Genomic DNA, 22,152 nt, shown 5'->3' on the forward strand with positions numbered 1-22,152 from the left:
TATATTATTCGCCCACATCAGTATCATGTACCAGAGCCATTGTTTGGCTTGGTTTGGCCTATCCTAATTAAAAATCGTCACGTCGTAGTGATTTACACAGAGAGGTAACTTACCTTGGCCAAGGAGAACTCCGAACAGAGAGCAGAGCAGCACTACACGCGGACCCATTGAATGAAGAGCGATTCAACCAAATGCTGATTTAAAGTAGGTGTCCGATCGCTTTGAGCTTCCCGAAGCAGTTTTTTTTCTTTCTGCGGGACGTGGGAATAAACAGCAGTGCTCCTTTAAAAAAGAAAGACCGAGTCCGAGAGGTGGATGTGATGGTGGATGTGAGTCGCAGTTGCAACGTGACTGGAGGAATGAGCGTCTAATTATGGCACTGTGAGGGGCGGGCTGGGGCCACAGACACCGACTTATTACTAATCAAACCTGTTTTTTTTCCCCGGTACAAACTCCAGATTAAATCCATTAATTGGGAGCTCATTTACACTGTATTACATTATTAAAAATACATTTTGGCTAACACATCTACAGGGGTTGGTAATAATTCTCAGAAGTGAGTTTAAAATGTAATTCATGACCATATTCTAACAGGAATGCTTCTACAAAAGGCCTATCCTTACAAGGTGTTTTATATGACTGATATTGATTGGAAAGAGTTGCCATCACTGCTGTTGCATAGCCTCCAATAGGAATTTCAAGTATCTTCAGGCTACTGTGCTGCAAAGTATACATACATAAATGGAAACTGTCTTCCCATCAAAAGCAATGTAGACTTTTTCTGTCTGTGACTAATGATTGTACTGATTACTCAACATCTGGAGCTGGTTTTGAGGTATTTTAAAAATCCGTTGTGGCTATGTCCAGACTGTAAGCCTTGAAACTTTTTGGATATCTCAGTTAGGAGAAATAGAGGGAATCAAAAAATAAACATTTTCATTACCGTGTCTGCAAATAACTGCAGTTATTCACTGCTACATTTGGGTTTGTTGCACCTTAAGGTAGATGATAAATTAAATTGGAAGCTGGCTCTGTGCTGTTGCATCCACCCTTGTATTTTAATCCTCTCTGATATCTGCACAGCAGTATAACTGGCCCCTGTAGGCCTCCTACTGAGCTCATTCTTCTCTTTAGTTACTAAGCTCTACAGCTGTACCAAAGAAATGAGGCATTTTCCCTCAAAGTTAATAAATTAATGCTTTTGTAACAGTGCCACAGATGTGGGCTCACTGTCAGCCAAAGTGATCATAAACTGTGAGAAAGAGCTGGGTATAAACAAGCCACACACTCACATACAGGCACACATACACACACAAGTCTACCAGAATTGGCAAGAAGCTGAGAAATAATTGCTAGACTGCATTATAAACATTTTGTACCAACTAGGGCCCTCTGCAAATTCAATCAGTCTACTGACTCTGGGCATGGTGACAGAGAGAGGTTAAATGATCTTCTAATCAGAGCCATATGTCTCCACCACCAGTCTAGCCAGTCTAGAAGCATCACCAAGGACTTGATATTGGGACACCACAGGCATACATGGAAGCCCACAAGTCTATGGCAGTTATAAATGGATAACTGCACTGTAAAAGTGTAGAGTGTGATGAGCTGTGTCTTAATCTCTACGCTCTTCAGTACAGTAAGCATTTGCCACAAAAAGTAAATTATACATTTAGGAATGGTGTTTGTCTGACTTCCAGACAACCACTTGTCTCCATAATTTTAAATAATTCTTTAATAATAAAACATTAAGTTCAAATATATCTAGTTGAAAAACATTGCACTGTCATAAAAAATGAGCTTGCAGAGATCTCATTTGGCTAATCCATCACAGTGAACAACACGTCTGTTTTTATTTTTGTCTGTCACTCCACTGTTGTATGGTAAAGCAGAAAAGAGATCTGAACTTACATTGCCACATGAGAATACTATAACAGCAACAACAACAGCAGACATGGTGTTTATTATAATTACATAACTCGAGCAAAATTTTTGCCAATCAGTGTTACTATCTTTGAAACTAATGAGTGAAACTCAGAGTAATTTAAGAGCAGACTGTTGCTATGGCAGCATAGATAAGGTTCCTGCAGACATCTATCAGTCAAGGATGTGGCAACCCCCTCTGTAATGTAACAGTTACCACAACAACAGCCAGCAGTAAAGGAGTACCCTCTTTACTGCTGACCAGGCTTTAATCTTATCTTTGCCTTAGTGTAATGCAGAAAAGAGATATAGGCCCCTGACAGCTATATACGGATTGGCCAAAATAAGAGTATAGTCAATGCCTGGTTCCAACCGGGGCTGGTTATGGCACAGTGAACATCTAAGGCAAACTTCCCTGGGCTGTTAGCCTTCCAGAAACAACCAACCTTCGCTCCTCCTCTCCACCTCCAATCTACATTTGGGCTTTAACAAGAAACAGCAGGATGAGGTGACCTCCTAGCTCATAGGTGGAGGAAATTGGACTGGCCAGAGTCGCATTCAAACAGTGATAATCTTGTTGTGGGGGGTGTGGTACAGTTCCTTTGAAGCTCAACAAAGCTTGTCTTGCCACGTCTGTGTCAATCAGCAGAGAGCCTCTAACACAGTCAGGCAGACTGCAGGCTTCTGGGGCCCAAAGGCCTTATTCAGTGCTATTTAGTACAACTACAGAAACTTGTTAAAGGGGAAAGTAGCCTTGCTCTGTTAACATGCAGTTATGAGGTGAAGGATGTGTATAACATTAATATTTCCCAGCATTATTACCCAGAACAAAAAATATTTTATTGTACACTTTAAGCACTTGCAAGTTGAGTTAAATGCAAGTGTTTATGGATAGAGATTCTGGCTCTTGGATAAGATAACAGTTCACAATGGTGAGTGTGTAGATGAAAACATGTTAACTGAATAAAACCAATCTTGGAAAAAAAAAGTACTGAAAGTATTGAAACGTATATGTGTTTAGTTCTTCACAATAAAGTCAGATAAATCTGATGAAAAAGATAAAATATTCTTTTAATATAAATAAATAATATGTTTAAATAAATGACACATCCTATAACACATCTTATTCCACATTAGACAGACCGCAAACATCAAACCTCATGATCATCATCCCTCCTTAGATCACTGCTATATTTACACACGCAGCATTACACAGGAAACACACACCAAACCTGTCCACACCACCAATTAGCTCAGTGTAATAAGACTTATGATAAAGTTAGAATGAATTCATGACTTCCATGTACCAAAAACGTGACTGGATACTATAACAACCAGTCATCTGTACCCTGTTAAGTACTTAAATGAGCTGCATGTATCGTATGTACTTCCAGCTATAAATCCCAGTCGGATTAATTGAGCTCTTCAGTTTTAATTCAGTTTCAGTGTTAATCCAACAGCTGTAACACAGTGCAGTCCAGAACATAGAAAATTTGGTGCCCTGTATCATCATTAGTACAATTCATCATAAAACAAAACTGCTTGTAATAAAGTTTTACACACCACATATTAGTTGGTGCTGGCAGTGTTGTGGAATAACTAAACCAATAAGAACATTTGTGCTGTTATAACAGTCCCCCCTCTCCATGGGGACAGCTTGGTGTATCCTGGGAGTCTGAACATGTGTGCTGGCGCTTTGCAGGCTGGGAAATATTTTCAAAAGATGAGACTTGAGAGTCAGGGGGGGCAGTAGGTATCATCTCCAGTTTGATTTCTGGGAAGGTTTGGTCAGAAAAGATGATCCTCAGTTGCTCTGCAAACAACTCCATAAGCCTCCTGCCTGCCACGGTGACCTCTGTGGCTGCCTGACATACAAGTAGAAGGAAAGTATTATTGCCAGGTGTCATGAAAAATACAGAAAAAAGTTTTTTTGGGAAACACTGTACCTCACTGAGGACTGCACAGTTCCCAAAGATGAGCCTGATGTCTGATACAAACTCTGCAGCACTCTGGTAGCACAGACTCTGCCCAGTGTCCAGACGTTTTTTCACAGTTGAAAGACTGGGCCTGTTATTAGCACATACCTACAGTATTTAGAAAGGGAGAGATAATAAAAGAATAAAATTTCATGGGCAGATGTTGAAGTAAAATCATGATTAACATCTCATATTTATAAAATATTAAATGTCAGCATTGTGCACAAGAAGTTATGAATTTTTACCCAATATTGTTATGTGAAGGTTTATAATAAACAAAGGTATTTCAAGCCAAAAATGGACATTGTGGTTAAGTGCAGCACACAAATATAGCATTTTATGTCCTGCAATGTACAGTTTATAGGCTATAGTTGTTCATTTTAATCCACTCTGGGCAGTAAGAAATACTCCAAGCTCTGTGTTAGCAAGACAAATCTCTGTATATTTATAGTACTTGATTAAAGTTGCTCTGCTTCGGATTCATAATTTTTCTGTCTTTAATGATAAACACTGCATATTACACATCATTAAGATTACAGTTACAGTAACTCCATGTGACATTAATCCTGTGAACTTTTCCTCTGTACAGACAGACATGCTTTCAGACTCACCAAGGGGGATACAGGTTCTTGAAACTTTGAACTCAGGTCACTACAAAACAAGTGCAGCAGCAGCCTCTCACACTTCTGCAGTGGTAGGAAAAGACATCTAACTTAACACATGTCAACTAATAGCCGTATTTATCACTTGTATGACATGGATCTTCTTTGTGTCAGGCCTGGCACTGATTTTTAGCTGTTAAGTCACTTCAAAACACAGCATCAAGCAACTTTCAGATACACCGCTTAACACATTGTGCATTAAAAAAGAAAAATTGTATAAATTCATTCAATCTGAGATTTTCTTCTGTTATCGGTGTTATTCTTCTACTGTACATTATAACTGATGAACATCAGTAAAACAATCCGGCTGTAAATATGGCAGCAAATACACTGAATACTGCTCAGTGAAAGAGCAAGAGCAGGGGACTGCAACATGTACTTGATAATGCTAAACTTTTTAACTTTGTTTAAATCTAACCATTTCTTATTAGAATTACTATCATTGCTCAGTTGGTATTGTAACCAAATTACTGTTATCATTTTTAAAAAAGTACTGACTCGTTTGTCCACAGGGGGAAAGCCTCCTTCGGAATCTGGCTCCTTCTTTACTGTTTTGGCCTCAGGTTTGCTGTCACAGTCATACTCCATCTCAGGCACTAACAGGTCACGGCAGAGAGAGCAAAACCATTCCCCACTAAAGAGAGAACAGACAGCCCTGAGACTCATTGCAAAAGTGAGGAAAAAAGAAACATGCATTAGAAAGTGTATAAAGCTGCTGTCAGATGAAAATCTCACGTTGCCAAAATGTGAAGACAACTTGTCAAAAACAGCCTCGTTCTTAAAAGCTGAAGATTCTTATTTTTTTCATTTCACAGACAAACACAATCCTCTGATTCTAGAATAAATACCAGAATTAAAATAAACTTGAATTATGGGATTTTCATCTGAGACCAGCAGCAGATAAATTTCATGTGACAAAACTTGCCTGGGAGATTTGAGGAGAGATGGAACATGGCACAAAAGGTGAAAAACTTTGGGACATTTATCGCAGCACAGCAGCTCTCCTCCACACTGGCACACGGCACACAAGACTTCGTTAGTGTCTTCCAGCCGAGCTTGATTTTGGTCTACCTGCTGTTCCCCTGCCTGGATGTGACTTGGAACATTAGTCTTACTCTGGTCCCATGGTCTGCTTGGAGGCTTTGAAGGGCTAAGGGGTTTGTCGTCTGTGCTTTGAAGAGGAGTTGGGACCTTGTTCCCCTCGCCTTGGGCACTGATTGGTGGGTGTTCACCTGTGCTGTCAGGAAGACTGGCTCTTTTGTTGTTTTGTATCTGAAATCCACAAACAGAGATAAAAATCTAACCGATTTGTGATAAATGGGCTCATTTATCACATATTCCACTGAGCTAAACACTTGTTATACACAGAGGTCCAATGTGGCTAAATTGCTATTAAGGTCAATAGCACAGTCACATTCATACATTTAAAGGGAAATTTGGTTTCATACAAAATGGATTTTAGTTTTAACAATCTGGGCCATCTTTCCTACTGGTCAAAAGAGCATTTCATTGATTACTGGGATCTGAGAATGTGGTGGCCTTACTGAAAAGGAAACAGATGGGGCAAGAAACATGAGCAGTCAGATGATTATAAGAGTTTTAAACAATCTTTCAAGTTGGCCAAGCTTATTTGGAGAAGAAATAGAAGGTAAACAGTAAAACTATTACCCAAACTATCTTGGTTCAACTTTGACCTACAGTAATTTCCATAGTTGTGCCTCCACACAGATTTCTGCACAATAATGGATTATTGACATTTGACCGCCAAACAAAGAGGTTTAGACAGTCTGGCAAACCTGTTGGCTTGTTTACATCCTGTCTTACCGCTTACGTTTCTTGCCACGTCTAACTTTCTGTTTCCAAATCTCCCCAATAACTTTGGTGCGTACATTGTTATGGTAACTGGCTGTCTAATGGCCAAAACAAAAATAACATTGCGTTGGATAAAAGTACCCACCAAAAGTCAAATCTATATATGGAATACTCATTGGACTGTAATAATAATTTATTGTTTCCTTACATAGCTACTGTTGTCTTCTGGCTCATCTTTGATGACAATGATGGGTCCTGGTGACGACCTTCGTCTTTTCTTGACAGCTGAGCCCACTGCTCCACTAGCCTGTTGGGTTTCTGGAGGTTTCCAGGAAACAGTCCTTGGGAACAAAGTGAGAGCCAATTATGATAACATGAAATTCATTGGAGATACCAATGGCACAAAGGGACTGGGATCATATCAAGGCATTGCTGTTCAAAGCTAGAGAGAGAAAGAATCAGAGTCTTTCTATGTGTATGTGTGTGTTTGTGTGCACAGCTGTCCGCTTACCCTGGTTTCTCCACTTGGGATACAGCAGTGTACCCTGGTGAAATCTGCTGTCCTTGCACTTGAGAGAAATGTAAAGCTGTTTGTGTTTTAATTTCTTAACAGCACAACAATACATAGTTTGTGTACCACTGAAAAAATACAAAAGTACAAATGATGCGAACATACCATTTCTGTGTAGCAAAGAAGGTGGCAGGCTCTGGGGATAGTTTGGTTTCAGCATATATACTGGACCAGCTGAATCATTCTTCCTGTTCAGATATGTGGGCTCAATCTAAACAGAGCATTGCATGTCATTTACTACATAGCGAAAATAATGTAATTATAATCTGTAGGTACAAAGTCTTAAGGTATGTCAATAGAGGGACTGAGTCACTTACTGTCTGTCGTGATTGAGACGAACTCACGCCACCATTGATGGGCAGAGGTGTAACATGGTTGTACAAAGGTGAGGAAGAAAAAATCTCCATAGGTTTGGCTTGGTAGTTGCTTTCCATCCCCCTCAGAGGCTACAGTTGAATGAGTGAGACACAGAAAGATAGAGATAAATGCTTCAATCGTTGTCAAGTTACACTCCTGTCAGAATCTATAAGCATGTGCTGATGGAGGTGCAGATGAAAAGGTGCACTTTCATTACCCTGTCACTGCCTGTGTGGGTTGATAGGCCTAAACCATAAACAAAAGATTCAGGAAGATGTGTCTGAGATTTTTTTGTCCACAGTATTTTTAACCTTGCAGGTGCAGCATATCTTTTTCTCCCCAAATCCATGAAACCAAACAGCATTTCTATGAACCACCATTTTCAATGTTTTAGCGCATTCCACTACACATATCACATATACTTAAAACCTTTTTTCTTCCTCAGTTCTCAATCAGTTCTTCATTTAAAATTATACTAGCCACAACACAAGCCAGTCTTAATACCTACTACAGCATGCTTTAAAGAATACTATTTTGTAGTAAAACATGCAAAAATTCTAGTATATGTCTTTAAGACAGAGAACATTTGAGAGGTCATTATGCAGCTGTAACAGCTTGTTCACATCAGCACAACGCAACTTATGCGTTCACTTCACATGCCAGTATTGTCCTGTGAACGAGCATATATTTCAGAGCTGGAACCAAAACACCCTGTGAACTAGACTAAACACCTTGGATGACGAGATGTTATCAACCTTTTCTTGTGGAAACTTGGGTTTGTCCTCTGTCACATGTTGGCTGCTGCCTTACTGCAGATTTAGCTGTTTTATTTTATGATTTTGAGTCATAAGCTCATCCAAGACTAAAATATATCCTGACAAGGAAAGACATAAATTGCCCAGGATGTGAAGGCTGTCAGCTCTATTTAGGACAATGCCATCTGCTGTCAGTGCTTGTTAAGAGGGCTTGTCAGTCAAACAGACAAAGGCACACATGCACACACAGAAAGGCACACTAACCTGGGGCGTAAACCCAGGGCTCGGTAGGCTGCTAGTTGGGCTGATGTGGTTGGGAGGGGGCACTATAAACCTGCGACCTGGTTGAGGAGGCATACTATGGGAGGGAGAGCCTCCCTGCAGGGGCCTTGGGACAGTTCGCTGTAGTCGGACACTCTGGTACCACGTCCACGGTGGAGGAGGTGGCTGTGACTGCCAGTGGGCCTGCGGGTTTATCTTGTCCACCTGCATCTGGAGCTGAGCCAGGGTATTATGGGGAGCTCCCAGGGCAAAGCTGTGGGGTGAGCCTGAGGGGCCTTGCCCGGGGTGGGACAGCTGATGAGGGATACCCTGAAAACCCACCAGCTGTTGGCCTGGTACGCTCTCTACCACCAAAGAGCCTGAGGGGATACACACAGAGAGACAGGATGAGCATAACAAGTAGGGATGAAAAATACACAATAAAGACAAAACTCCTCCAGAGAACTCTGGGAAAGAGAAGGTTTGTGCAATAATACGGAAAAAGGTTTAGGAAGATTTTGGGCAGTATTAAGGGAGGAATAACATGTCAAGTAGGGATGCAACTAATGATATTTTTATCTGTTTGGTTATATGTTATGGTATTCATTAATCTGCTGAAAATGTATATACAACTATACATATAGATTAATTATGCCAAACTCAAAGATATGTAACTTACAATGATATAAAACAAAAATTGCTATTTGTCACTGTGAACAGAATAATTGACTGAGCTCATATTTCAGGCACAATTGTCAGGCTTAAATGAGTTGCAACTGCTGCAATTGCAGCTTTGAGTCGACGTTAATCCCTGGAACCTCTGAATCCTTCTGAGCTTTCTCCTCACTTCAGCATTCTTCTTCCAAATGACAAGGGAGAGCTACCTAATCTCTGGGAAGTGGTGTGATTTGCATGAAGAAACTGGCAGTGATGGAAAAATTTCGAATTTGTTCCATTTCAGAATCAATCATCCTCTATCCCGCTGCATGTATGAAATGACAAGTCCCAACTCTTGTGTGCAAGCAACAATAAAAAGAGATTTTGGGAAACAGTGAAATGCAAAGAGATTTGGTTTTTGATGAACAAACCTCTGCTGATGCAGTTTCCAGATAGATACCATGGGTATTGTTCACTAGTCCATTTTAATATTTTTTAGGGACTATAACTGTTGAAGTCAATTAGGAGACTCCCCATGCATAGATTATAATGAGAGAGGGCATGTACAAAAATATTCTTAAAAGTAAGCCGTGATAAATGAAAATTGAAGTAACATATGAAAATGAAAAATAAATATAAATCAGGTTCTATAATAGCTTCTATAACAGAGAGACATTTATATCTCATATTATGTATATATCATCATATTTGATATCGTATATTTCTTATCATGCATATTTATATCTTACCCAGATCAATATTTGAGGCCCAGTAAGAGGATCGACACTGGAAGCGTACAGTGCTCTGTGGTATAAATGAGGTACTGCATTTTGCCCGCAGGAGGTTTCCAATTTGAAACAGAATCTGCAACAGAAGGGATGTTATTAATAATTTTTAGAGAAGGACACTTGTGTGTTACAAAAGGCATATGCTCCCACTTCATCACGTGCAAGATAGACCCGGCTCCTAACAGGCTCTCAGAGCTGAGCTGAGTTGCACGTTGGGAAAACAAGACTGTGATGAGATACTGCTGAGTGGATAAATGATCAGGCAGGCCTCACCAGACGTTTACAGTACAAGAGGGCCATGCCCCCATTCTTGGCTGTGGCCCATTTGGTGAAGTTGATGACATGATCCAGGTGTCTGGATAGATAGCCGATGTCCTCCTGCTGTTTTCGCAAGACACTCTCATGATCCTTTGTTACAGCCTGGAAAACATGAATAAGTGAATATCTGCAGTGTTCAAACAGCTTGAGGGGATGTGCTCTGGGCCTTAGGGTAAGACAGTCATCCGAGCTTGCAAGCAAGTAATGTTCTTCTGGAAACAACACCACAGTAAGCTACTAGTCTACGTCATGCGGTAAAACTAATAAATAACCTTGTTTTATTTACGATATATTTAAAAGCTTTAGTCATACCTCAAGTTGATTAACTAGCGTCTTGCCCTTCTTGTTTATGTCGAGAATCAAACTGCAGATGGACTTCTTTATTTCATTATGAACAGATGTACGATTCTGATCAACCTGAAGAAGTCTGCAAGACATACATTACAACTGTCAGTGAAGATTCACATTCCACACACTATATTCAGCATCACTCAGCACATATTTCAAAACACATTTTAGAGACATCTCATTACTGAAGGTGAATAATTTACTATATGTTCTTGTTCATGGGATTTAGAGGTCATACGAAGGACCACCATGTGTTTTTCAAGCAGTTCTATAAACTCCAACTTTTGTTTACATTTTGCATTCTTCACATGTGTAATCTTGTGGTAAGTGGAAATACATACCCATTGTTTATGGAGTCTGACACTTCTTCAATCAGTTTTTTCTTCTCCTGCAGTTGAAGGGTCATACACTCCATGTGCTGTTTGTGGTTTTTGTAGGCATCTTCAAGGAACTGATAACTAATCCAAAAGGAACACTGAGTCAGTGGATACAATATAAAGTAAATGTTGATTAAATAATAGTGTTCTGCTCTTCTACTGTAATTAATCCCTTTTTCTTCTCAAATTGGAATATACAGGACCTTGTTTGAGAATATTCCACCAGAGTGCACAACAAAGACAGGCAATATGGTTGAAATCAATACCATGATAACCATGAGAATTTTAGTATGAGATCAATATATGGCTTGTTTATGCAAAATCAAATGTCAGATAGATGTTAATCACATTGACCTGTACAACTTCGTTAAGCATAATGTTTAAAAAAAATGTATACATATACATAATGTATATGTAGCAGTACGGTATTACATTATATTGCAAATTGTGACTGTACTTGTGGTCCTTGTGCTTTACTAGTTGGCAGTCCCGACAGGTTAGCTGGTCACAGGTCTCACAGAACAGCTTCAGCGGCTCCTGTTTGTGGATGTCACAGAACATTGGCCTCTGCGTCGACACACCATGGACTTCTGGAAAACAACAGAAGGCTCATCATTCGGACCTTTATTGAGAGAGAAGACAGCGTCTGTTCATTCACTGCCTGGGCACTTGGGCTTGGACCATGCAGCAGTTTTAAAGCTAATAATTAAGATAATGCCTGTCTGTTATTTTACTTGACGTAATGATGTTATTCATGTTATTCATGTCTTCTGTATTGTTAGGGAATTAGTTGGATTTATAGGTATAGAAAATATTTTTCTTTCAGGTTACTTGCCAATTGTAAAGTAACTTTTGGGCCAATAATATTTGAAGCCATTGTTAACACAGCTTTGGTCTTTGCTTCTTTCCAACTAAACTAACAAACTTTCTTAATTTAAATTCCTCACTTAATGAGCAATTCCAAGCATGTTCCATTATTTAACAGAGTTATTAGGTGTTAAATTACCTCCCAGTACCACCAAATTGCATTAAAACTGGGGGATTTCTATGTGAAAATGTATATTTTTCTTCTGGGCCATTAGAAATGCTCTAAGGGGGCAATGTTTTAGTTTTACCCCAATTGGCAGTTGAGATTAAAGTTAATTTCAAGCAACGGTAATAGCAGTCAAAAGTGTAAGAATGTAAAATATTGCCGTAAAACCATATGCCAAAATTGTGCAGATGATTTCATTTTTGACACACTGTATGCTGGGTCACATGAAATGGGCTGCCCTAAAAGAGAGGACATTGAGTTTTTATGCCTTTACCCCTTATATCTGTTATACTGGACTAAAAAAATTCAACACTAAAGCAGTGTTGAACAAGTGTGCCATTCTGTAGCACTGATCCCATTATAACTCTCTTGCCTTTGTCATGAAATCAGATGACAGATGAAAAGGTCTGAGATAAGTACACTGGTTAGAATACCTTGTGATACCTCTGTCTTATGTCTGATGGTGTGGTCTTTGGTGAATTTGACCCTCTGGTGGGCCTCCACACATGTGGCACAGAGGTACTCAACACAGTCCACGCAAAACCCAGCAGCTTCAGTGTTGTCATCACAGGTCATACAGAGCTACAGATAGATGAGACAAGCATCAGAGACAGGAGACAGGAGAGGACCAATGTGTACCTCTTGTCTGATGAAGCAAATTATTTTAGATCTTATCTGCAAGAATGACATCAGAGTGGAAAATTCTGACATACCTAAATATCTATAACTCCTAAGCTAAGTTAAGCGTGAGAATAAAAATATTTACAGGGAGGGAACAAGTCTGCTGTCAACATTTCCTCTGTTCAAACACTCGGGGCACAAGTTGGCCTTGCTCATCTTGTAGGAATATAATGGTCATTATCCTAAAAACTAGCAACAAGGCTGCCCCCATATGGCAACGCATGTTGTCACTAACCTGGACTGTCCTCTCCACTGTGCTACTGGGAGCCTCAGCTGAGTCCTTAACAAAGACGTTTTCCACCACATCCGCCTCCATACACTCCTGTCTGCACACGGGACAGCGGATCACATTCACTGGAATTAAATAGAAACACACATGTTGGCCTAAATAAGTAAAACTGAATGTATGTGCTTTATGGAAAAATAACTGTCACATGACACAAGATAGGCAGTAAAAGGCAGTAAACACGTTTGATTAAAATCCATGCCCTTAAACACATTAACCTTACAGAGCTTACTTGGCCTTGATTAAAGGTGATGCCCTTTAATGCCCATATGTTTGTAAACAAAGTGACTCACGTGGCTTGGTCGCGCTGTCAACCAGGGAGTTTGGCGCCTCTGTCATGGACAAATTCCTGGACGGTGAAGGCAAACACTTCTTGCAAAACGAGTGCAGACACGGCAGAAGTTTGGGCTCTCGACTGTGAAAGTTAAGATGGCAAAAGGGGCAAGTGTCCAGGTAATTTTGGCCGGCAGCACCTGACTCTTCCTCTTGCACTGGCATGCTCTCAGCCTCGTTCTCAACGATGATGACAGGAGCATCCTCCGACTCCTCTTTATCTCTTCGTCCATCCATTTCCTGCACTTTTATCCTTCAAGGCTAGAGCTATCTGTGTACACAAGATGTACCCGCACAGGTGAGCAGACCACCGGGCTCATGTTCCTCCCACCCTTCGCGAAGAGAGCATCTTCTCACACCTGCATTTTCCTCTTCACTCTCAGTCGGTTCAGCATTTTTTTTTAAACACAGCGCTGTTGATATGTCTGTAATTCTGTTAATATATCGACTGTAGCGACAAACCTGTAGCACAAAAGATAAAACACAATGCCTCCGCGTGAGGGTGTCGCACGCTCGCGTGCTGCAGATGTTGCTCAAATTGCACCGCACGCGCTCGTTGCGGCACGAGAGGGGTGGGATCAAATCAAAACAGCGCGCGTTCTGATAGGAGGGTCACTGGCTGAGTGATGGAGGACAAACTCCACCGGTCAAAGCCGCGTGTTTGTTTGTTAACCGTTATTAACCAGTTAAGCCCCCCCCCCCTCCCCCCATTAATGCAGCTAATTAGTCCGGTTATACCGCGTTACTCCTCTGGTAACGTTACTTTCCGTGGCGTTGCCACTTCATCCGTCTGACCTGAAATGTGCTGGTGATAATTTGACCACACGGCGTCACCACTAACAAAGCGTTCACACTGTGTGCTCAGGTAATAATTCATCTAAATCGCTTCTTGCCAATTTAGTAGTTATTAAACACCGCATGTTGAAAAGCTGAATAATATTTACACAGGATTGTGAAACAAAGGGTAAAAACTGACTTTCACATTTTTCAACACCACAGTGTGCCACAATGTAAAATACTGGTGTTCACTAAATTCATCATAATTGTCAGGTCTAGCTGTTTTGGTTGGAGTCTGTCTGTAAATGCTCTCAGCAAGAAGCCACCAACGTACGTGCATGGAAGTTAAAGCGTCAAGGTTCAAGGTTCATGGTTCATGACCATGCACTACATTATTGATTAAACAGGCTGAGATCAGTTCAGTTTAACCACATTTGCACACACACACACACATGAATCTGACTGCACAGAGCCACAGTATCCCTCTCAGTGATGGAAACCGTATTCCACTGCTGGGGCTCGGCACCTATGGGGACCCTCGAACGGTGAGAACGGTTAAATGTCTGTGTTTCTAGATTTAGACATGAACTTGTATTATTAATGACTGCTTAACCAGGAGGACTTGCCATAACGTGGGAGTGTCAGTGTTTATTACTGGCTGGGATTGGATAAACATTAACATAAGTTAATAGAAGTTATAAGAAATGTCACTGCAAAATCTGAATATATCTCTCAGACAGGAATGAATGTTTCCGCAAACTACAGCATGTCTCAGTTCAAACCAAGACTATATAATATTTACATTTTCTGTGGACCTCCTGTAGACACCCAAAGGCACAGCACTTGAGTGTGTTAAGCTGGCCATAGATGTTGGTTATAGGCACTTTGACGGGGCACTGGTGTATTTCAATGAGCACGAAGTGGGTCAGGCCATTAGAGAGAAGATTGCTGATGGAACCGTTAGAAGAGAGGACATCTTTTACTGCGGGAAGGTAATAAGTTCTGACATATGTCAGGTGTCTCATTTGTCTGAATTTAGTTGGAACATTATTAATTTAGTTGAGGAATTCATAATGTTATTCTTAAGAATTTGAGCACTCATCTGTGAACACTTTCCCTACAGCAGAATTGTGTGATTCATTTCAAGTTCTGTATTATCTTCCTCAGCTCTGGAATACCTTCCATCCACCAGAGTTGGTGAGACCAGCTTTGGAGAGGACACTGAAAGCCTTAAAACTCGACTATGTGGATCTCTACATCATTGAGCTTCCTATGGCCTTCAAGGTTTGTATGTAATGCACATGGAGATGGCAGCTAACTTATCAGCCAGGCGTTTACAGTCTGAACATTGCCCTTACACACAGAGATAATGCTCTTTTAGATTTTCCTTGTCAAACAGAATGGCTTGAAACATAAAGATACTTCAGTTTCAAGAAGTGCTGATCCAAACCTATTAGAAATAAAAGAAAGAAGAGAATTAGGGAGGATGTCAACACAAACTTCATGGCACATCTCAATGGTCACACATGCATAAAAGTTTGTTTTAGTTATTTAGTTAACTGATATTTATGTGTGGTAGCTGCATATAAGTTTTAGGTCTGGAATAAGATCAGACAGACAGGGGAATGTTTGGTTAAGGCTGGTCAAACTGAGCCATTTGGCTATGCTTCAGGTTGTTTTGGGCATAGTCTGATATTTGTATGAGTTGTAAAACTAACTGAAATAGTCAGGTTGAAGCCAGCTGCACCTCCGTGCTTTCACTTTTCACAGTATTTCAGCATCACCATGACCAGATCATGGCACCACAGTGAGTTAACGCAAATGATTTAACTGTGCTTAAATTTTAGCCTGGAAAAGAGTTCTATCCAAAACGCCCGGATGGAAAATACATCTACCACCACACAGACCTCTGTGCAACGTGGGAGGTGGGTTTTATTGAGCTCACAATGGATGCTCCTGCTATTTGATGACTTTGCATGACTTCGCTCATCTCCTCCTTCAACACTGGATATATTTTCATGACGCATTGGCACATTTCATGACACTTTTTTTGACATGACAGTAAGACTAACTGCATGGATCTTGCATTGGATTGCATCAGATTTTATTAGAAGTATCTAATGAAATGTAGAGTCAGTGTAATTTTATTTGATTCAGGTGTGCTATCTGTAATTCATTGGAACTTCTTCACCTTCTTTTTTTCCTGTGTGTTTTAGTGATACCTGTAATGTATTGTGTCATGAATGACTTTTGAGAAAATACAAAAATATGACATTAATAACACTGAAATAACGAATGATGTGAAACTACTTTGAAATCGGCATGTGATATTCCTTCATACTTGAATGCTGATCCCAGAACATTTTGTGCTGCAGCATCAGAAACTGTCAAGGACAGTATCATAAACAGCCAAGCTGTGTTCTGTTTTTTTCCTATTCACTGTTTTATGTTTAGTTTTTTTTCCCACTGTCTCAGTAAGTCTGTAAAGATAATCACTATCAGTCTTTGAGCAGATATAAATCTTTTATTCTCAACAGGCTTTAGAGGCTTGCAAAGACGCAGGACTTGTTAAGTCTCTGGGGGTCTCCAACTTCAACCACAGACAGCTGGAGCTGCTGCTGAATAAACCTGGCCTCAAACACAAACCTGTATCCAACCAGGTGAAAGCTCCTCCCTGTCTCTTTAGAACCCCACTGATATCAGAAATAGCATGGTGTACAGAATATAATAGCTTCATAGGCTGTTAAAAACAAGGCATTGCTTCTCCACTTCCCATTCAGAAAATGTTAAAAGAAATCAGTGACAGATTGTCAATAAATCTTTGAGCTGATTTAAGTTATTTGTTAGGATTTACCATTGTTTTGCAAACTTACTTGAAGCAGTATCAGCTTTATCTGTCCTCAGCTGATCCATTTATATATCTATTACTCATTTTGATTTTTTGGGCTAACATTACAACATTACACCAAGATTCAGAAGATGCCGCAATAAATCTGCCTACCTTGGTTTCCTTATATCAAAAGTTTAATACTGCGCCAACTTATATAATACTCCTTGTCACAAAACAGTCAAAGGTTATCTCAAAAGACATCTTTCTTTGGCTTAAATTGTTTAAAAAATGGTGGCTCTCTCCATTTGCGTTTAGTTTTATTATGGCTGATGTAATGTAGTGTCAGACCACTTTGGGTTTCTTGTAAATTGTGTTTTGTCTGTCTTACCTGTAGGTTGAATGCCATCCATATTTCACACAACCCAAGCTTCTGGAGTACTGTCGCCAGAATGACATTGTGATTGTTGGCTACTGCCCAGTTGGCTCCTCCAGAGATGCATCCTGGTATGTGCACTTTTCAAGGCCAGGATGATATTTTTAAAGATCAGTTGCTGACAGCTGATATTTTGCAATGTTTTGTCTCCCCTGAAACAGCTTTATGTAAAGGTGAAAAAAGTCAGAGAGACAACATATTTAGACAATCACATGACACTAAAATTCTCTGTGAGACTTATATAAAGTGAGGGGAAACCCTATTTACTTATTAGGCCTAGAACTTACATTATATTTGGAGTAGAGATCATTATTTGGCAATGTTCAAGCACAATTAAAAAAAATGTCTGTGTTACACTATTATTTTTAAATTAAACCCTCATCATATTACAGATGCTAAACATAAAACAAAAAAACTCTGTTGTGTTTTGCCATCACTTGTGTTTTCTTCTGTCTCTGGTTTAGGGTGAATGTAAAATGTCCTCCCCTGCTGGAGGATGAGCTGCTTGTATCAATTGGCAAAAAGTACAACAAGAGTAGTGCCCAGGTGGCTTTGCGCTTCAATGTCCAGAGAGGAGTTGTAGTGATCCCCAAGAGCTTCAGTCCCGAGAGGATCAAACACAACTTCCAGGTGAGTTTACACCTACCCAGTGTAGTGTTCATTACACAGAACAAAATGTACATTGCAAGAATATTCATAAATAAATAATTTTAATAAAACTATATTGTATTTTGATACAGATATTCGATTTTTCACTCACTGAGGAAGAAATGAAAGCCATTGAAGCACTGAACAAAAATATTCGCTTTGTGGAGCTGCTAATGTGAGTATAAGCTTTAATGTGGAAGAAATGTGTGAAAGTTGAACTGAACCTAATACTGTACCTAATCTTTATGTAAATTCATAAGCTGTAGTTCATATTATAATGTGTTGCATTGTTGTTTAGCATCGTTATCTGCTGTGTAATGTAATAAAAGAAAAATAAGTTCTCTCACACGTAGAAATAATAACTTTCTGTTTTGACACAGGTGGAGTGACCATCCAGAGTACCCATTTCATGATGAATATTAGATATTTTCATTTTTTGTGATGTACATCGTTTCTCAACTTAAGCTTTTTACACAAATAATTGCTAGGATGTTTACCCTGCATCTTTTTCACTTTTGAAGGTTTGTACTGATGCACTTCCACAGCAAACACTAGAGGGCTCTAGCTCACAGTGAAAGAAGAAGACAAAGGTTAAAAAATAGATAAAAGAAGGTTTTCAAGAATAACATAAAGCTTTGATGTGAAATGGATAACTGTATATTTTTTGCATGTTAATTTCAAATGAGTCTTACATGAAGCATGTGTAATACTGAGAGGGAGTTGTTAGTTTCAACTGATTTGAAATGGACTGATGCAACTGCTGCTACAAATAAAGTTTCATTTGAATATCAGACCACTTGAATTGAATGTGGCATCATATCATAATACATCATATCTAGAGCATTTTTTTTTTTGATTATTGCTTTGCTGGTTTGCTGATATAGCGATCCATTTTTTTAGCTAATGGCCACTTTAGATTTGCCAAGTAGTGCCTCATTCCTTCTTAGGCAGTGCTGCTTGCAGTGTTGATATGTTACATTGAGTTTGTCACTCCTGGTTTTCAAATAAGTCACTTAATGTATGAAGCACATGAAAACACAAAACACACACACACACACACAAGTTGACCAAAGTCCTGTACCATGGTCAAATCAAATAATCTATGATTAGAGCAAACAACAGCTATAGAACAGTCAGGGTTGGTTGGTTGTATTGGCACTTTTTAGCAAGTATTAGCAAAATTCAACCACAACACCATGTCACGTGTCACAAAGTGGTCTCTTTTTAAATCCTCCATTGTCCTGCTATCCAAACATTTCAGCCCCTGAGGAATTTTGGGTTAAGTATCGTGTTGAAAGACATATCTTTGGTAACATGCCCGAGGGGTGGGTGTTATTTATTCTATTATCAGATCTATTACATATATATTCATTACAAACATTCTTTGCAGAACACCTCATATCAAAAACTATCAGACTGATGTGGGTTTGGAAATAAAGATAGCTGTCAAAAAATGAGAAATCTGAACAGAAATTTGATTTACAAACCTCTGACACATACTGTTTGTTTGTTTGTTTGTTTGCTTGTGTTTTTGATAAACTGCAAGAAAAGATTGTATATAACTGCATATGCGCATATGATATATGCGACTACATATCATATACTGCATAAAACAACAACTATAACCTCATAAATTAATGTGCTCATTTAACATTATTATTCAGCCTTTTATGGCTCAATCACAGTTGAGAATAGTTCCTTAGCATTACCTAGACTCCAGCAGTGATATTACCTAGATGTTTTAGTATCAAACTGTTATAAAAATCACGTGATTCACCCCAACACAGGACATTGATTTTGGACATTGTGCTTACTTAGTTATATTATGATTATTCTTATAGTGTAGTACTGAAGCCTTAACATGACAGCCAAATCTATGTTGGCATACACCTTTAGGAGCACAATGAGACAACAGCTGTCTGTCAGACTTTGACATGAATTAACTGGTTAACCTGGTTGAGCTCTCTCTGTCGTGTTTGGTCAGAGAGGGTAAATGAGTTTGGTCTGATCAAATCTGTCATTACAGTGTTGACACACTGTGTAATCTTTGTGTACACACCTCTTACCTACTTTAACCATCATGGCCAGTTTTCTCATTGGCTGTCTGTCAAAGGCAGAAATTTTCCACCACAAACCGAGAGCGTGGAGCAATCAGCAGCATTTTACAAAGCTGAGTATTTTGTTATTAGTGACTTAGTGTGTGTTAGGATCTGTGTAAAGTACCCTTCACTTACTTCTCCTGTGAGCACTCATGTGAGAGACCTTTACTTTATTAGGATACCCCTTACTAGATGAGGCCCCATTTGAAAAAAGTCTGGGTAAATATTTGCATATGCCACAGTTGATCATTTGATTTCACAGTAACCTAAAATGGGGTGAAGAGTGGAACTGTATTTATCTGGTCAACAGTTACTTGCAGTAAAGGTTCTGTGCATCCAAATGCTGTAGAACATGAAGTTTGATTTTCCAAGCTTGTCGGTCAATTAAAATATCTGTTCTATTTCTTCCACTGACCTCAAGTTAACTAATGTAATTTAATGTATGCAATCTTTTGGATCAAACTGACCTAATATTAATCATTAACAAGTCCTGTGAGTGAGTCTCTGCAATGTTTAAACTGCTGCAGACTAAAATTTAACTTCACAACCAAATGGGAATCTTTCACAAATCTTATTTAACCAGCACATTTGAGTTTGATCAGAAGAGACAGGACAGGCCCTTCAGAGTAAACAGGCTACAATCTGAGCAGTGACCTGTGGCCGTACAGTTAGAGAGCAGCAGGAAGCTGCAGCAAGAATGAAGAAATACAGTTCGTTAATGAGTTCCCTTCTGTTGTTTTGTCTTCTTGTTTCGCCCCATGGATATTTGCAAGCATGAGAATGACTCTAGATGAGGATACCGTCAAATGATTTGGAAGAAGGAGTTGGTTGCACAATTAGACTTTTGCTGAACATAGCCACTGAATAATAATATCTGAAAGTTTTTTTTTTTTTTTTTTTTTAACTGCTTTGTGTTTGAAGTTTGCATGTGTACATGTTGAATTTTGAACTATTCATCATAAGGCTTTTGTAGTGTCCCATATTTATCTCAAAGGAATGGGCAGTTTGGTGAAAGAGAATTATTCACTTTCTTGCTGACTGATTGATACCACTCTCTACACAATATAAGTCTACAGCCCGCAGGCAGTTAGCCAATAGCTTAGCATAGCAGAAAGTCTGGAAACAGGGAGAAACAGCTAGCCCAGCTCTGCCCAAAGGTAACACAATCTGCCTACCAACACCTCTAAAACTCACTAACGTTATATTTCATGTGTTTAATCCATATAAATACTGAAATGGTTTTATGGTTATGGTTTTACATGTTATGTAAATTTAATTATTGGTGATTAGGATGCTGCTATGTCTCTGCCATGATCTTACACTGTAGGATTCTTTATGATTGACAACTATGAGGTCAAGCCATCAAATGGAATTAGACCTGTTGGTGATGGGTTGCAACATCACATTTGTGGCCAGGAGCTATACTCATGTTGAAAATTACAGAGATTTAGAGAGAGATCTGGACTCATTCAGAAAATATTAATCGTGTTGTTTGTTCATACATTAAAAGTCAAAACTGTCAGAAAACTGAAGTCAGGCAGATGGCTTCATCTTTGTAGAAAACTAATGTGTCCGTGTCTTGAATTATAATTTGATCTGAGATGGGGGTTGGGGAGTTTACCACAAAAAAAAAGACCTCACCCTGAAAGATTTCAGACAGGAAAAGCAGAAACACATCACTCCCCCCATCCTCACCTACATAAAGACCCTCTGGATTGTGACCTTCTAACAAATGCCTTGAACCGGGCCACTCTGGACCCCTGCGGTGGGAAAATGTTCTGAATGGGCCACTGGGTCTGTGAGAAAGAAATAAAGGCTCTTTCCGGGGGCTGAATTAAGGATGTGTTTGGACCAAGGACTTCTTGAAGAAGGAGTGATGTTTTAATCACAAACCAGAAAAGAACTGATAAATTAGAGGCTCCTTATTGTGAGTCTCATGTACACATTATTTAAAGTTTACAGGGCTTGTGGATGATGTATTTTTGTACCTTTAAATCTTTTTCAAACCAACCTTGTTAATCTTTGAGATCATTTCGCATTTGCATGCACGTGCACACACTGTGATACACGATCTCCACCTAAACACAAATCTGACCAGCCTCTCCCCCAATACTTTCTGGTTGTTCTCTGGACAGAAAGGCCCTGGGAGAATGTGTGTGTCAAAAGGTTACGCAATCAGCCCACCACGCTGAGACAGCACAGACCTCTAGTGTGCTGTGGTGAGTGA

General features: G+C 39.5%; 3 protein-coding genes across 4 annotated transcripts in view; 1 reads left to right on the plus strand and 2 right to left on the minus strand.

Moving 5' to 3' along the window:
* fbln1 (fibulin 1) overlaps positions 1-353 on the minus strand; it is a 28,889-nt gene extending 28,536 nt beyond the window's left edge. For both annotated transcript variants that reach the window (XM_041038303.1, XM_041038304.1), the window contains exon 1: positions 114-353. In XM_041038303.1, the coding sequence (XP_040894237.1) occupies positions 114-168 (55 nt within the window). In that variant the 5' untranslated portion in view covers positions 169-353. The remainder of the gene's footprint in view (positions 1-113) is intronic.
* A 3,066-nt stretch (positions 354-3,419) lies between these two features.
* Positions 3,420-13,375, minus strand: LOC121182250 (transcription intermediary factor 1-alpha-like). The gene is made up of 18 exons (XM_041038662.1): positions 13,099-13,375; positions 12,755-12,873; positions 12,273-12,420; positions 11,263-11,395; positions 10,770-10,886; positions 10,393-10,507; positions 10,036-10,182; positions 9,724-9,838; positions 8,321-8,697; positions 7,262-7,390; positions 7,050-7,155; positions 6,885-6,960; positions 6,582-6,714; positions 5,487-5,833; positions 5,060-5,195; positions 4,511-4,585; positions 3,870-4,007; positions 3,420-3,788 (listed from the first exon to the last, which is right to left on the minus strand). The coding sequence occupies exons 1-18, from the start codon at positions 13,373-13,375 to the stop codon at positions 3,549-3,551; spliced, it is 2,928 nt and encodes a 975-aa protein (XP_040894596.1). The 3' UTR covers positions 3,420-3,548.
* An 808-nt stretch (positions 13,376-14,183) lies between these two features.
* Positions 14,184-18,619, plus strand: LOC121182008 (aldo-keto reductase family 1 member D1-like). The gene is made up of 9 exons (XM_041038276.1): positions 14,184-14,460; positions 14,740-14,907; positions 15,083-15,199; positions 15,763-15,840; positions 16,453-16,575; positions 17,140-17,249; positions 17,643-17,808; positions 17,919-18,001; positions 18,207-18,619. The coding sequence occupies exons 1-9, from the start codon at positions 14,368-14,370 to the stop codon at positions 18,247-18,249; spliced, it is 981 nt and encodes a 326-aa protein (XP_040894210.1). The 5' UTR covers positions 14,184-14,367; the 3' UTR covers positions 18,250-18,619.
* Positions 18,620-22,152: the final 3,533 nt, after the last annotated feature.

The sequence above is a fragment of the Toxotes jaculatrix genome, chromosome 5, assembly GCF_017976425.1.
Source record: "Toxotes jaculatrix isolate fToxJac2 chromosome 5, fToxJac2.pri, whole genome shotgun sequence".
NCBI lineage: Eukaryota > Metazoa > Chordata > Actinopteri > Toxotidae > Toxotes > Toxotes jaculatrix.